This window comes from Pocillopora verrucosa, chromosome 7, assembly GCF_036669915.1.
Source record: "Pocillopora verrucosa isolate sample1 chromosome 7, ASM3666991v2, whole genome shotgun sequence".
NCBI classification, from domain to species: domain Eukaryota; kingdom Metazoa; phylum Cnidaria; class Anthozoa; order Scleractinia; family Pocilloporidae; genus Pocillopora; species Pocillopora verrucosa.
Window position 1 is genome coordinate 25,001,784 of NC_089318.1, and position 15,938 is coordinate 25,017,721.

The 15,938-nt window shown below is 38.9% G+C and overlaps 2 protein-coding genes across 2 annotated transcripts; both read left to right on the top strand.

The window, feature by feature from the left end:
• The first annotated feature begins 5,503 nt into the window (after positions 1–5,503).
• LOC136282661 (calmodulin-like) lies at positions 5,504–9,983 on the top strand. Its single transcript, XM_066170341.1, has 5 exons — positions 5,504–5,662; positions 6,928–6,958; positions 7,754–7,897; positions 8,838–9,086; positions 9,786–9,983. The coding sequence occupies exons 1-5, from the start codon at positions 5,660–5,662 to the stop codon at positions 9,809–9,811; spliced, it is 453 nt and encodes a 150-aa protein (XP_066026438.1). The 5' UTR covers positions 5,504–5,659; the 3' UTR covers positions 9,812–9,983.
• A 1,741-nt stretch (positions 9,984–11,724) lies between these two features.
• LOC131788480 (uncharacterized) lies at positions 11,725–15,703 on the top strand. Its single transcript, XM_066169938.1, has 5 exons — positions 11,725–11,838; positions 13,191–13,218; positions 13,437–13,580; positions 14,738–14,977; positions 15,580–15,703. Exons 1-5 carry the CDS (start codon positions 11,776–11,778, stop codon positions 15,600–15,602), a joined length of 498 nt encoding a protein of 165 aa, XP_066026035.1. The 5' UTR covers positions 11,725–11,775; the 3' UTR covers positions 15,603–15,703.
• The last annotated feature ends 235 nt before the right edge of the window (positions 15,704–15,938 follow it).

Below are 15,938 nucleotides of genomic sequence, written 5' to 3' on the forward strand. Positions count from 1 at the left end.
GCAAGAGGAATGACTCCTCAGTTGAGGAAGAAAAAAGGAAAGAGAAAGACGACATCGATGAATGAAGGTGGAATGAGGGAAAAAAAGCTTCAGGTTTCTGACCAAAGGTCACTACGTTAGTATCATCTATTGCACCATGTCATAAATTTTCATGCTGTTATTTTTCAGCAAGCCAATATAGAAGCCAGGCCCATAGAAACGGCAGTCATCCACTGAGGAATTATCAAGCTGTCATCATCGACACTCAAAACTTGACTTGCCTGAACAAAACACAACGGCTCGTCATCTCTTTAAAACTAAGTATAGGTTATATGTGGACGTGACCACTTTCCTGACAATAATTTTGAATAGTCCGCACGGAAAGCATTTTCCTAGATCGAAAAAAAAAGTTTGGAGTTTTCGCTTCCGGAGCATGCCTTACCCCAGGGGTATGATTTTTTGAATGACCTCGTTGTTATGCTTCTCGTTTTTCATTAGGACAATTGAGTAAATTCGTTACGGCCTGGAATCGATCACATATCAGCCATTTTTGAGCTATCCAAAAAGCCGTGTCTAAAACCGAAAACCTCTAAGCCCTAGAAGCCATTATTAGTTGCCAAACCCAGCAAAACTTTCCCCGACTCGTTCTTCAAATCTTTCTCCGCTGAGAAACGTGCGTCCTCCAGAGATAATGGACTTAACTTGCAGCTCCGGAAAGATGCCTTCTGCTGAATGGTAAATCAAACTAAGCTCCTTCATAAATGGAAGACTAGAAAGGTCATACTTGAACATAAATAGAAATTTGATCTTATACGTTTTTTACCAAATCACCCCTCTCCCTCCAACACCGTTTTTTTGAACCAAAAATCCTGTTTAATCAGTCTGGTTGATTGAGAAGTGAATTCTTTAGTTCCCTTCTCATATTGAAACTAAAAAGAGAATTTGGTAAAATAAACAACCCCAGCGTTTGGAGTGCTGGTAGCATAAATTGATATTTTTCTGAGATGTCCATACATGATTAACAAAAAAGCCTGAGGTTTGCTGAGCCTCTAAAAAAATCAAACGTGAATCAATCGTAAGTACGTGTTTATACAACACAAAACTTTTGTTTTTTTCTTTTTTTAAATTACTCAAAACTCCTATCAATCGGAAAACAAATATTCCCAAAAACATGAACATGCAACTGAGCTGTCAATGTCCAAAATTTCACGTCAAAACATTAATGATGCCGATGCGCATGCCAAGAATAAAGAACAACTGCTGAAAGAATAGGCTGAGCCTGCGTTACAGTTTGTCGTTTGTCATTGCAACAGGTTGATATCACAAGTGAAATCAGAGCAAACGGCTTCTCCACAGGTGGGATTTCTGAGCTTCCAACAAGAGAGCTCATGAGCAACAGCCCTTGAGAATAATATTTCACTTCTCCAATACTTAAAGTAGACCTTGATGCATTGGTTTTGTTGGAACGACACTTTTCCTGTGAAAACACTTTAACAATCGTTCCCACGAGGTTTGTTGAACTTCTTACAAGCATACATTCCAGACTTTGATCCTAGGAAAATCAAGTTAAGAAATTTTGACCATTAGTATTTTGTATATTGAAGCGTTTGGATGAGCGTGGCCTCTTAAAAACTCTCATGACAGAGCCGACATACGGAGCAGACCGTGAATGGGCACAACTACACGACAAGTTTTTTAAACATATTAAATCAGCCGCCGCCCCGGTTGTTCACAGAGTTGGATAACGCTTATTCACCAGATAAACTCTCCTATACGGTGGATAATAGGAATTGATTTGCTATCCACTTATCGACCGGAAGAACAATTTATCCAATGAATCGTTGGATAGCATTATTCCGGTCCTTTATTACAAAAAACTTTGGGCCCCGATCTCTAGCATACGAATCTTGATTTTCGTGCGTTAAAGTGTAAATATTATCAATTTTAAATGAGCAGCCTTGGAAAAGAGAAAAAGGGAATGGACTCAGTGTGAAATTAAACTGAAAAGGAGTGGGAAGCTTATTACGTGCACTCGGAGATCATTTATTTATTCCTTAGATATGTAACTGGCATTAGTTCATTTTCCTTTCAAAACTCTTCACGGTTATGACATTATTCAATCAAGATTTTACATTAGGAAAGTACTGAGATTTTTCTCATACATGTGAGTTTTTATTGTCAATTAAGTTGGTATTAAACATCTTATCACGTCGTACACGCCTATGGGGAAACATAAACCGCAAATCGACCGATATGTACTGCATTATTCAGTTTCCCTTTCAAACTCTTCACCGGTTGACAATTATTCACGATTTAGCATAGAAGTACTGCATAATTTTTCTCATAAAATAGTGAGTTGTAGTGTCATTAGAGTTGGTGATTAAACATAATTATGCACTCGTACAAGGGCCTATGGGAAACAATATACCGCCTGAGGAAATGAATTAGGATCGGAAAAACATTGAAAACTCTGGCCGAGCCAAAAGAAAGCAAAAAAACTAAAACGATCCGCCCCAGACTAAACCAGTGATGATGTTTATTCGTTCTTCTTTCAAATCTGTGGGTTCATTATTTATTATTTCAACTCCCCACATACCGAACTTTTTGCGCATTTACTTGAGATCTCAGTTAACCGAAGGGACAGCCCGCCTCATTCAACCAGCTGATAAAATTCGCCACTTGTGACACCATATACAATCTTGAGAGCAGATCATTTTAAAAAAAATGGTACTGTAAATCATTGCATAGCTTGAACAATCTCCACGTTTGTGGGTGGTCATCAACCTATTCTTTAAACATATATTACCATTTGCATGCATAACGCTTTCTTAGGGCAGAAGTTCTCGTACTACGGAAAAAACAAAAAAAACTGGTAGAATTGCGAAGCAGCACAGACCTAATATGCAGTACTCGCCCACATTGCAGGGCTAAAACACTTATGCTGTTTTTCGGTTGGCAAGGGGACGCAATCAATTTATTACATTTTTAAACGTAGTTATAGTGCTGAGCGATTTTAAGGTTCATCAAGACTAAGAATTTGCATTACAATGAATTAACGGTGGCTGACCACAAAAAAATACTAGATGAACTTTCAAATATTTAATTTCGAATTTTTAAAATGAATTTTATATGGCGGTTGCAAACGTTTCTTAAATTATCGCGATAGATCTTGGTTCTTGCAGAAGTTAGAATAATTTTTGTTTTCTTAACCTGGTTAGAAATTGCTGATCAATTTTATAGATGTCTTTTAGCCTAGTTAAAAGGAAAAAAGCAGATAAAAATCCTCATACCGGGCAGGATAAGACCCCGGCGTTATGAAATCTATTTCAACAATCATGAAGGCTTTGCATAAAGTATTAATTCTGGACACTTGAAATTCTGGTTGCCCATAAGAACATATTTCAACTTTCACTGCTTTAGATCATATTCTGCAGAGACATTTAAGAGAGGCTTGTGTAGATAACCCTGAATTCACAAGAAAGAGTACACAAATCACTTCTATTGCCGAGTAAGTGTATGTTAGTGTTTACATGTACATGCGAGACTTTATTGTAACTTGATACCTATCCAGCTCATATCACTGTCTATAGGCCTATTGTCACATCATGACTTAATAGCAAGTACCAGAATAACCAGCAAGTTTGAAGTTTGAATAAATACGAAATGAGCTGCATTTTCATCTCGCACTACAATTCTGGAAAGATGTTTAGTGAGTGAGGTTATGTCGAAATAGCGACTTACGGGAGAGAGGGACCTTACTCAGAAAAAACGTCATGATTAACTTTTGTTTCCGAGTAAGGTGCGTTTTATTCGTCTCAGCGTAAGCATCTCTTACCTCTTCAGTCTGCGTTAAGGCAATTTACCGTATGAAAATGGCTATCCAGCCTTTCTGTCAGTGATTATATCTACATTTACATTAAATTCTTACCGTGATGATAAGCGATGAAAAGCAACAGCAAAAAAGCGGCGACCCTCACTTTCATCTTGTATTGTTTAACCGTTCTTGGAGAGCACTGACGAGCGAATTCGTTTGTGATCCGTACGAAATCATATAATTTTTAATGAGATGCTTGTTTACGAAAAGCAAATTGGCTCTCCCTGTGCGTTAATTTTTCGATTGACCAATCATACCCTGATATGACTAAGCTCACAAAACAAGCTCCTGGAACATGTTCAAGATCCTTTGTCTGTACCTCTCAGTTTAAAATTTTAATGATAACAATAAAAATATAAAATCCTTGGCCTACCTCAAGACCGTTTGATGTAAAATTGTCGGAACTTGATGCATGTCGCCGAAAAGTTTCCCTTGTCTTAAAATAAAAAGTTTTCGTTGTGCGCTGTGCAGAGTTCAGTTAAAAGTCCCAAGTATTGATGACTCGGTTCGAATCGAATCGAACGATCTGCGATTTTTTTTTGTCTAGAATAACTCATGTTCACGTCAAGGACCTTTTTTTAACTAATACCCAGGCCTTTCTCGGCCCACGCTTTACCCAACACACTGAAATATTTCAAAAAAGCAAGTATTAAAATGTTATTCATTTATTGCGTTCGAAGTTAAGAGGACGCGTAGTACACGTGTCGCTTCTCTCTGGATGCTCTGCCATTTTCAGTTTTGGGGCGCCTTATAAACTGGCTGACCACTCGCCTCGATATCATACAAGAGCTGCGAATTCTGTTGGCCAGGAGCCCATTACTTAATGGGCTCGTTAGCTGAGTGAAATTCCTCGGGCAGACTCGCTTAGTTCTGGATGTTCGTAGCTTCACTGGATTTTGTTAACGCGGTGAAAAAAATATCTATTTCTACGCTAGATCGAACGCACTTTTTGCTGATCCCTGATTATTTCTAGTTTATCTTTCTTAATTCGAGCGCATTTATAATTAGCCTTTTGTCTGAACACACCGCCCTGGTTCCCCATCCCTCCCCCCTGAGAAATACCCCTGTTGAGTCTCACGCACGGAGTCTGTGCGTTTTCCTAAACTCCGGAGCATTGCAAACTGTGCCAACTTAATGCCTATATATGGTAAACTATTGAATCGGTTTTGAAAAATACTGTCGTCCTAAGAGTCACGAATACTGAAAAGTTGAACATGTTTTCTGGTGTATCGTATATGGCTATTTAGAAACAGAAAAAATCAATGGAAAAAAGTGTGATTGCGTTTGTAAATTGCTGCTCGTTTGCAAAAGACGAATAATCAAACTAAAGGCGAAATGTGACGAACAGATTTGAGAAAAGCCATTGCGTTACCTCGAGGATATATGCGCGACAATGGAAATTTATGAAGGGTCGGGTCCAAGTCTCATAGTTTACACGTTTTTGCGAACAGACCACGGTTCTGCCGCTTAAAGGGGAATATTTTTCTTGCACATAACAGTTCTAGTGTGTCTTTTACTAACTAAAGATACAAAGGGCTTTTGTTTCAAGCGATCAAGGGATTGAAACTTGCAAATTTCCTACACGCCCCCTACCCCTGTGAGACACAATATACAAGGCACGGTCCAGTGATCAGAACAATTATCCATTTATCGCGTGGCTTGAAACACAATAACCTAGAATTAGGGTTGGGAATTTTTGTAATTTCATTGTTCCTGTCTTGGGTTGTATTCTCTCGCTTCACTCTCAGCGATAGCGGCGATTTTTGGGAAAATCAGTGTTAATCGGTTTAATTGTCCACCAGCAAAATGGTAAGTGAATCTCACTTGTCGACTTTTTACGTATCTCACTTTGAACCCCGCGTGATGTTGAATGTTGAGTCATTTTCAACCGAAAGTTTCATGGTTTTCAACATGACGCTGTATGTCGATAGTCCCGATGAGTAGAGCCCCTAAACTAACACAATTATAGAGTTATTGCTAAATGTCGTCGTCATCCTCGTATTTGGAGAGGTCGAGGATTAATCACCGCAAATCAGAGAGATCCAAATTCAAAACAGACCGAATTATGTTCTTCATCGGTTGTTTACACACCGCCCAGTACTAATCTTCCGCTCCGAATCCTAATTTTTATTCTTACTTTTGTCATTAATGTTATTCGATTTGATTTCTTTTCTTGGACTATTAACTCTTATAATGAGGGTTCAGTGATCGGAAAACACCAAGCGAAACAATCCGCTGCAATGCGAACAGCAAACTTTAACTTCTCGGAATGCATTGGTCAGTTCAGGAATGTAAACAATGCAGCTGTAGTAGATTTGGCGTGTTTTCTCTCATTTTGCAAGCATTTACTGCGTTTGAATCCTTCCTAGTCTGTACTCAAACAGCTCGAAAAAGAAAATCTCTCTGATTTCTAGAGAGGTGTCCATGTAGTTTTGAAAAAGCTCGTACAGTGTAGTTACTCGACACAGTCACTGAATTTGTATGTCGATCAAATTTGTCTGTTTATGCTTTCGTAATTAGTCGAGTGCCGCTGTGATCTCGGATAAGGCGAGAGTATTAAAACATCGGAAGACAGATCCACCGTAAAAGATCACGCGTGGCCGCTTGGTTTGACAAATTATACGAAGCGAAAAGCGTACCTTTCTCTTACGCTCAACACCGAAATTTGATTGCAAACAAATTAGAAGCGTCTAATCCCTGTGTCCATAAGATAAGTCGCGAAAATTATCGCCGAATAGTTACTTGTGATAAAATTAATGCGATTGATCGTTATTTTATTTTCGTTTTACCTTTGCTGTAGCTGTCACAAGGATTCTGGTTGTATTAAATGAGCTTGTGCAATCTGCGTCCAAGTTTTTCTTAAGTTTCATTAATTATTTCTGCAAATTGCTTTTGTTGTTTACCAGACATAAAGTTAGGTTTGTCTAAAGATTTAGAAGCTTAGTAATTATACAGCTTTAATTCACATTTGCTAGTTTGTATTATTGTTGCGTGGTGTGACTTCTGTTGCGTGACAAAGGATCAATTTTTTTATCACACTGTAGTACAACTAACATTTCTTTCATTTGCTTCAGTCGGCATCACTGAGTCCAGAGCAGCTGAAAGGTAAGCAAGAGTCGCGTTTCCGTTCATTTTTTACATGAGCTTAGGCAGCCTGTGGTGAGGAGCAGTTGTTACAGTTATAGTGATCAGAATGAGCAGTATACCCAAACATGACCTCAAAACCAATGTTGTTAATGATATGTCAAAGCTGTGTCATTTCTGCTATACTTATTAAATCATACTCGATGCCTTACGGTAGACCAGCTGTAAGAATAAATTATTATTTGTTATTTCATATTCAAAGAATGTCAAAGGTGCCTCAATTCATACATTATTTTGGTGCACAGAGCAATGAATTCTCACAGTTTAGTCTCGCCCCCAACATGTTCCTTTGTAGCCCAGTTTGTAGTAGCACTTATCAGGTACCTGGGGGCAAAGCCAATTGTTTTTAAGCTCTGTTTCTGGAAACGCGAAATGTCGACTTGTCACGCAGTTCCCTCCACCAATTGTCGAGTTTCGCTCATCTTTATCATCAAATGTCGAGTCGTCACGCAACTTGATAGTTAATCGTCGTGTTTTCATGCAACTTCCTAACCATTTGTCGTGTTGTTACTCAACTTCTTCATCAACTGTTGAGTTGTCACGCAATTTCGCCACTAACTGCGGAGTTGTCACGCAATTTCTCCACCAATTTTCGATTTGTTTCGCAATTTCATAAAGTGACTTATTGGTAGTCACGCACAGCTGCGGCAAGATTAAAAAAAACAACCAGTGGTATTGTAGACCGCGTGAACGAAACACATGATCATGGCACTAATCGCACTAACTGAATAGAATCCCTGTGCTTCTGTGCTTCAGAATTCAGAGAAGCCTTCAAGATCTTCGATGTTGATAACAGCGAAACGATCACAACGGATGAGCTGCTTCTCGTCATGAAGAACCTCGGGATGATGGCCACTAAGGAAGAGGTGAAGGAAATGCTGTCGGAAGTCGACGAAGATGGTAAGTAACTTTAAGACGTGTGCGTGAGAACTGGCGTTACCTCTGTCCCGCAGGCGACACGTACGTTGTCTCATTTTAGCTCAAATCGTAGAGGCGAGGAACAGACCTGGGATAACACTTGAGAAAACGCTGTTTCTGCCACCCGTACTGTGGCTTTTGGTCGATCCCAGCCAGCCCGTGGGATGATGTTGGGTCCTAGCTATGCTGCGAGGTTTTTTATGAGCAGTTTGCGTTGCATTTGTTTTCTCTTCTGTCCATAAAGGTGACCAAATATCCAAATTCTAATTTGAACTGAAGCATAGGATGAATGAACACCTTGAGATATTCCATCGCTAAATTTCAATTTGTTTACCAGTCAAGTGTATGTTATAAAGCCAATTTTGTGTTTTATGTTTTGATGGCTCGATTCCCGCCGTTTTCTCGAGTCTGGTCTTCGATCCTCTTGAGAGGAAACCACAAGGTGTGTTTGGAGGTCCATTCTCCAAACAGCGGCTGGTAATCGAACCTACGAGAAGGGAGTATTACGGGATACCCGAAAGAGGGTATAAAAAGGTGAAATGTAACAGGAGAAAGTTTGAATTTCCTCCCTGCAGTGATATTATTGCTGTTTCTAAAGTCTTCATCTCGAGCAGAAGCCTACTAGTGGTTGGGAGACCTGCAGTTCTTCCATTCCGGGCCCTGACGGCTATACCAGCGGGGATTTGAACCCCATGGGTGGATTCAACTGATATCAGGCCGGTTGGAACTCCTTCCCCTTCCTCTCCCCCTCCCCATACCTTTAATGGGGCTTTAGTTTAGGGTTACATACTCGACAAGGGTTATACTGAACCGCCTGATTACGCCTAAACCAATGGCCTTGTTCGACTTCACGGACATTGGGAGGATACCTCAGTATTTCTAGCGTAAATTTAGTTTGATCGCCTCATAATCCTGCCGACAGGTAGTGGAGAGATCGATTTCGAGGAGTTTGCAGAACTCATGGTAAAACAGATGAAGCAAGGAAGTGAGCAGGAGGTGAGAGAAGCTTTTAAAGCATACGACACCGAAAACAAGGGATACTTTACAAGCGACGAGCTGCTAAAACTGCTTATGGCCGTGCAAAAACAAAGCAAAGACATCAAAATCTCTAAAGAAGAAATAGAGGACATAATCAAGTTCATGGAGCGAAATGGACGAGTCAACTTTGACAGTAAGTGTTTCGAAAGAAATGTAAACATAGTAATGTAGCCTTAGTGAAGCGAGTGTTAGAAACTCAAACATTTGAACCGCGGTGATTAGAGTCATTCTGTCACGCTCTGCGTTACTTTCTTGCGCGTCTAGCATGCTGGGTATTTTGGAGCGAGGCTCTGTTCGTATGCCCGCCGCAGCGTAATAGATTCTTGTTGCACTGAAAATGTTTTTCAACATCAATTTTTACAGATTTCTCTGATCGTTTCAATTTTCGTTCGCTTTCTTTGCGGGAAAACGGTTGTTTCTTGTGTTTTCCCTCGTGGGGAAGTAGCGCCCGGGGGGCCAAAATTGATATCCTCGCGCATGACCGACGTTTATCGTTTCATCTTTTTATTTGTTTAGTTACCATTATTATTATTATTGAATTTGAATGAATCGTGCGAGTTAGCCCTTTACACCCTAACATCATTATATGTATTTTCCGTATGACATTCTCTTAACGTTTCCTAAGGTGGTGATATGGAAAATTTGTTTTAAAATCAAGAGCCCTCTTTGATGGTGATCATTTCCTTCATTCTCTTTACCTTAACGTTTGATTCAGGGGTGATATTCTAGGGAGAAATTAGATGCCAGTCATTCTTAAAGGTCAAAGGGTCAATACAGTAGTCAAAAACTGGGGTCTTATCTAATTGAGCTATCTCATTTAAAATTTTTGCAGAGTTTGTCAACGAGATGATGAAGTAAACGTTTACGCTTGATGGACTGGAAAGTTTTTCGAAGAAGGAAAACTGTTACTACTACACAAAGCTCTATTTGAATGGATTGTTTATTTTAATGGCTCCACTTGGTCTATGTTTGTGGGGTATTTTGTAGATTTGTTTTTTCGTGGATGAATAAATTTTCATCTCTTATTTTAGTTGTAGTTGTGACGAAATTGAAGGCTACTGCAGTCTATCACTCAATTTAAAGTGCCAGAATCACTCTGAAGTCATTGTTCCATACTTGCGCGCAATTGTGTCGCAGATCAAAGATAGCAAACCAGCCAAAACAATAGAGCCTAGCAAATTAATTGTAATAAAACAGAGACGACCCTCGTAGGTTCTTGCACTGCGATCAACCTGCTCTTTCATATGCCTGGCCTTATAGTAAACCTCTTTTAAAGCAAGCTTCAGGGTTAGTAATTGTAAGAGTCTCATAAATAAAGCTGCCCGGGTAATGAAGGTTACAACTGACAAAGGTTCTTGGAACATTTTCTAATAGTAGGTTCCCTTAGTATAGATTTCTGAAAGAGATATTCCCAGGAAGTTCCAGTATATTATATGCTCCTTTAACACCCGTGACTGACCAAGACAGAATTTCTCCTTACCATATCTATGCAATATCATGCAGACAAGTGATGAGAATAAAGACAAATATCAATTATGGGATTACTAATTGATCCGATACCAAATTCTCCAAACTAACATAATGAGAATCATTTGGCAGACAGTAAGGAGAATTACTAAAAAGATCTCGGGAGGTAGAGGGTTAACAAATAGATATGATTCCATGTTACCGTGCGCCTGTTCAGTGATAGATCACATATGATGTCAAAATGTATTAACCCTTTGCACTCTAACATCAGTATGGATATTCTCTATACTCTTCTCTATACATTTCTTTAGGAGCTGACAAGGAGAATTTGTTTAACAATCAGGAGCTTCTTTGGTTTTGATCATTTCCTTTATTCTCATGACCTTGATGTTTGATTTAGGGATGATGATGTAAGGAGAAATAGGATACAAGTCACTCTTTGGGGTTAAAAGGTTAACCCTTCGACTCCCAGAAGTGATTAACATGTAAATTCTCCCTATAGTATTCATACACTATCCAGCAAACAAGTAGTGAGAATACTCAAACTCATCACATACAAGATATTATCTTGATTGAACAACAAATTCTCTTAATCAATTTACAAGGAAATATGGAGCAGCTAGAGGAGAGAATTAACAATCAGATCTTGGATGTTAGAGGGTTAATTAAGAACAAAGTGGTACACCTCCAAGTTTTTTAGATCATCTCATTTATCCAACTCTCAACTGAGGATTTCAGGCTAGCATAGTTCAACTAACAGTTTTTTAACTGTCTTCCTCTTTTTTCTTTTCAATATTTCTTATTCTTACTGACGGGATATAACGGTAAAAAAAATTAATTGACAGCATTTGAAATCGAGCACGAAAAAAAAAAAGCTGCAGAGGAGCAATTAGGCAGCAACTATGCGATTAGCAGCCGAAAAGATTCGGGCTAGAGTTTCTAAAGAAAGAGCAAAGACTGCTGTAGACACAAACGTCCATTATTTTTCTAAATACTTCATTCTGTCAGGCGAGAAAAAGTGATAATGACTTGTCCTCTCGCAATTAAGGAAAAAGAAAAGAAATTATTCCTTAGGGAGATGACTTACTTTTTACGCTGTTAATTCGTGTTCCATTTCGAGCAAGTGGCAACAAACAAAATATGGAATTGTATTATTAAACTGACCTCTGATTATTATCGTCTGATTATAACGGGATTCTAAACGCAGCAGCTAGTAAACACAAAGACAACTGACGACGTCACAAAGGCCAGATATTGACCAGGAGTATTGTATTTGGATTGTGTGGTAAGTAAGAAGTCAATAACTTCAAGTTATTTACATACCATTCTTTAAAGACAACCGAACAAAGCGTTAGATGCCAACGGATCGAAAGATGAGTTTTCGAAAGGACAGCAAAGCTAGGACAATTAGCGATGGGGTAAGAAATTGTAAAAATAACTGAAGTATTTTAGTTTATTGAGAAGGTAAAAGGGTAAAGAAGTCTACATGTGTATGAGCTATGAGCTGTTTGCGGTAAAGGATTATGCATGCATCTTCAAGTAGCGGCAGAGATTATGAAACTGAAATGGCAGCCGCTCAGAGCAGGTTTCTTGAACAAAGTCCAGGTATAGCTTGAATCTGGCAACGTTTACGTTATCCATAGCGTTGTCTCGGGTTGTTGTTAAGCTGTTACATCGAAGCTTTTTAATTATTTCGGTGAACACAATACTACCAGGCCGAAATGGCGCTAATTAATTCGATGAGTGTACATATGAAGAAAGAAAATGCATTGTTATAACTAGCAAACCTTTGAGCTTGTAACTTGCACTCTCGTGTTTCTAAATTCATTTCATCGCTTCAACAGCCGAAGACAATTCAGGTTCGGGGATGTTTGACGATAATTATTACATAGTAAGGTGGGATGTGAAAGCCCCACAGAAAATTTAAGGAAATTTAGGAAATTGTCAAATATTCGTTTTCAAATCAAGTGAGGGATTATTTGTGACGGCTAGTTTTGAAAGCCGGCTTAGCGCTATCAATCCGAACTAGCCAGAGAGTTTCTTTTATCGGGGGGTGGGGAAGGAATCTATTGGGATTTTAAGAACGCTTACGTCATAATACGTGAGCTTCAGGTTGTAACCCGGTTTCGCTCCTGGCTCGGGCACGATTTTAGCTTAGAGTCAGTGTAATAAGTGCTTGAGAAAAAATAGATTGCTACAGGTATATTTCACTACCTTTCTTTTTTCAATGCTTCGTTTTGTTTAAAAAGTGTTGTGAAAGAGAAACTCCTTCAAATTATTTTGTAAAACTCTATTTTTACCGTTCATACTCAAACGCTGCAGATGGAGCCATGGAAAAAAATAATGCCATATCCAGTCGGAAGAATGAGGTGTTTATTCGAGGAAGATTACGAGTACATAGAACATCAAGTGTGGCACAACTTGGTGATCCGCAGTATTTTTAGATATTTATTTTAAAACAGCAAGATATAGAAAGTTCAAACACATTTCTGTGACACCAAATGTTTACAAGTGATTTATGGTAACTGCTGTTGGTGAATTTTGTCTTGATAAAGCGCGGTATCTGAAATTCTAAAGAGTAGATAACCGTTGGGGTGTCTAATAACGCATAGTTGTTACTTGAAAATCAAATAGGTATAATTTCTTGTACCTAATTTCTATAATTTTGATCAAAATCAATTTTTTTTGACAAAAAAAAACTTCGCCACAATTCAACGTACATTTTAGACAATTTATATTTTTTACTTATAATTGCGATTTTTTTTCACAGGGTGAACTTTCCTCAGAAGTGATTTCAGGTAAAAAAAAGAACTCTACACATAAATGTTTCAGAAGTTCTGCGTGACCCAGCATTTTCTTTTATATCAGTCCGACTGTAAGCGAATTGTCATCAATACTATTTTCTTACAAGACTGAAAACAGGATTATTCATGCATGCTGATTGGTCAATTTGGTCGCTTTTGTTTTCGCATAACATCCATTTGAAGCAAATGAAGAGTTATTCTCTGTTTTGTAGAGTTTCGCGAGGCGTTTTCCTTATTTGATCATGATGGAGATGGTACCATCACCACAAGCGAACTCCAAACAGTCATGGAGAGACTGGGGTTGAGTTCAGACCAGGAACAACTGAATGAAATGATCAGAGAGGTGGACGCGGATGGTAAGTGTCTACCTCAGGCTAATTCGTGTAGAAGGATGTTTTAGGATCCATCCCCAAAGAATGGGACCCGTCTGGCCCCCAGTGAAGGGTCTCATTAGGGAGAACTTAATTTATCATCAACTAGAAGATGATATTTTCTTGAGGCAATTTAAACACGTGGTCGTTTGGCAAACGGGTTGGATTCGCATTTGGAGGTCCAGGGTTCGAGTCCTTTCTGACTAGTAAGGAATTTCTTTTTACGGGTAGATCTTGGGTTAACACGTCGATCCTTCTTGGAAATACTCGTAGTCAAATTGTTTTCTCCTCCTGCCCGAGGGCCTAGCCAGTGGGGAGGGCCCTGGGCCGCTGGTTACTTTCCCTTTGTTAGCCTTTTTTTGCCGAATCAGGTAAAAAACTGCCTGGAGGTCGACATGAAAATCAGGTGAATACACTCTGTTTGACACAATGTGACCCTCCACCCCCTTTGAAAAATCCTGGCTCCGCCTCTGCCGCCTAATGGGGTCTTCAATCATGATAAATTTGTTTGAAGTATTTCTTATTGTTTTAGTGTTATTCCTGTGTATGCCACAATGATGGAAAACTACTGAGACACCAACTAGTAATCTTGTCACTCGTTTTAAAAGTTTTTTTTTTTTAAGTACCGATTGGAAATGGGAAAGGTGACTTTTCGATATCAGCCATTCATCAGAGGAACGCCAATTAATCTTTAATTGATGATTAATTCAGTCTTTCTCTTGCCCCAAGATGGACCACAAGAGTTTCCTCAGAAATTAATAAACTCTTTCCTATAAAAGAGGAAGATTTACACGCGAACGTTGCAGGGTAAATGAGGAGGGGTAATAGGATGGCGAAATGCTGAGATAATGAGCCACACCCCCCCCCCCCCCCCCGTTATGTTTTCCCGGCCTTTTCCTGTTAGGCCTTGTCCCTCTCAGTTTTAATTGTTAATTGACGCCTCCCATGCGCGCTCGAAGTAAACTGAGTCTAACTACTTTACAGTCTGACTCAACTTTATTGTTCAAATTCCACCGTCACCGAATGAACATGTATAGTGTCGTTGGAAGCTTCTCAGAACAACAAGATTTCGAATTTGTTGACAAAGGAACAAAACCAACCAAACTGAAAAATAAAACTTTCCTTGTCCTCTTTCACCACAGGAAGTGGTGCAGTGGATTTTGAGGAATTCTGTGTCCTAATGCAGAAGAAAATTGCACAGGAAACCCAGTCTGAGCTCCTGGAGTTGTTCAGTATCTGGGATGAAGCTGGTAAAGGGATCATTGAGGCAGGGGAATTGAGATGCTTATTGAACAGAGTCCCCGTGCGGCTGACGAGGAGAGAGATTGATGCACTGGTTGATTATGCAGATACCAAGAAAAATGGGAAAATCAACTTTGAAGGTACGAGTCACTCTTTACGTAAGTTTACAAAGAAATAAAAAACCACAATTGTTTTTCAATGTGTTTCCTCTGTGAGTCAACATAACCAGCTGTCCATGCTCGGCTAGGTTATCTTTGGCAAAGGATCGATGTTAACCCTTACCCCCCCTAGTGACCAACACAGAATTTCGCCCGACAATATCAATACAATATTAAGTAGACAGGTGATAAGAATAAAGAAAAGTAACAACTAGAGGATTATAAGTTGATCCAATACCAAATTCCCTGAACTAACATCACAGGAATTTTAAGGCCGACAGTAAGGAGAATTACTAAATAACTGATTTTCGGAGTTATAAGGAAAACTTGCATATAAACATTATATACCTCTTCATGTTTGCTTCCTTGAAACCTCCTCGCGATCTCTTCGTAGCAAACAATTCGAAAATTTTCGTCTTCGCTTCTCTCATTACATTCGCATGCAAGTTAAATATTGAATCTAATCATTCAAACTTCTGTTTTCCCTTTAAACTTCACTGAGTTTGATGTACACTGAATATTATATCATGAAATCTCTTTCCAGCGATAATCAAAGTTTATTTGCTTTCATTTATTCATTTCAGAATTTGTCAAAATGCTGTCTTAAAGAAAAGAGCCTCCTTTTTGACCGTTTCAAGAAATTCTCTGACACTTGAGAGTTGAAGCAAAGAATTGACAAACTAATAAAAAAATCATTATGCGTCTTGAGTGGGTGATGTCTTTAAATCGATTACTTTTTTTCTGTGTCAAGTGCTTTTGCTTTTCCTCAGTAGAATAGTTCAACTGTTTTTAAATACGCAACCATTTCAATCGAGATTTCGAGGTTGGACTTAAAACTTATTTCTTTGATTAGGATAGTGAACGATACTGATTGAGATCAAATGAAGTGTTGAAGTTTCGTATTATCGTAATGATTCGATTTAGCGCCCTCGTTCCAATAAGC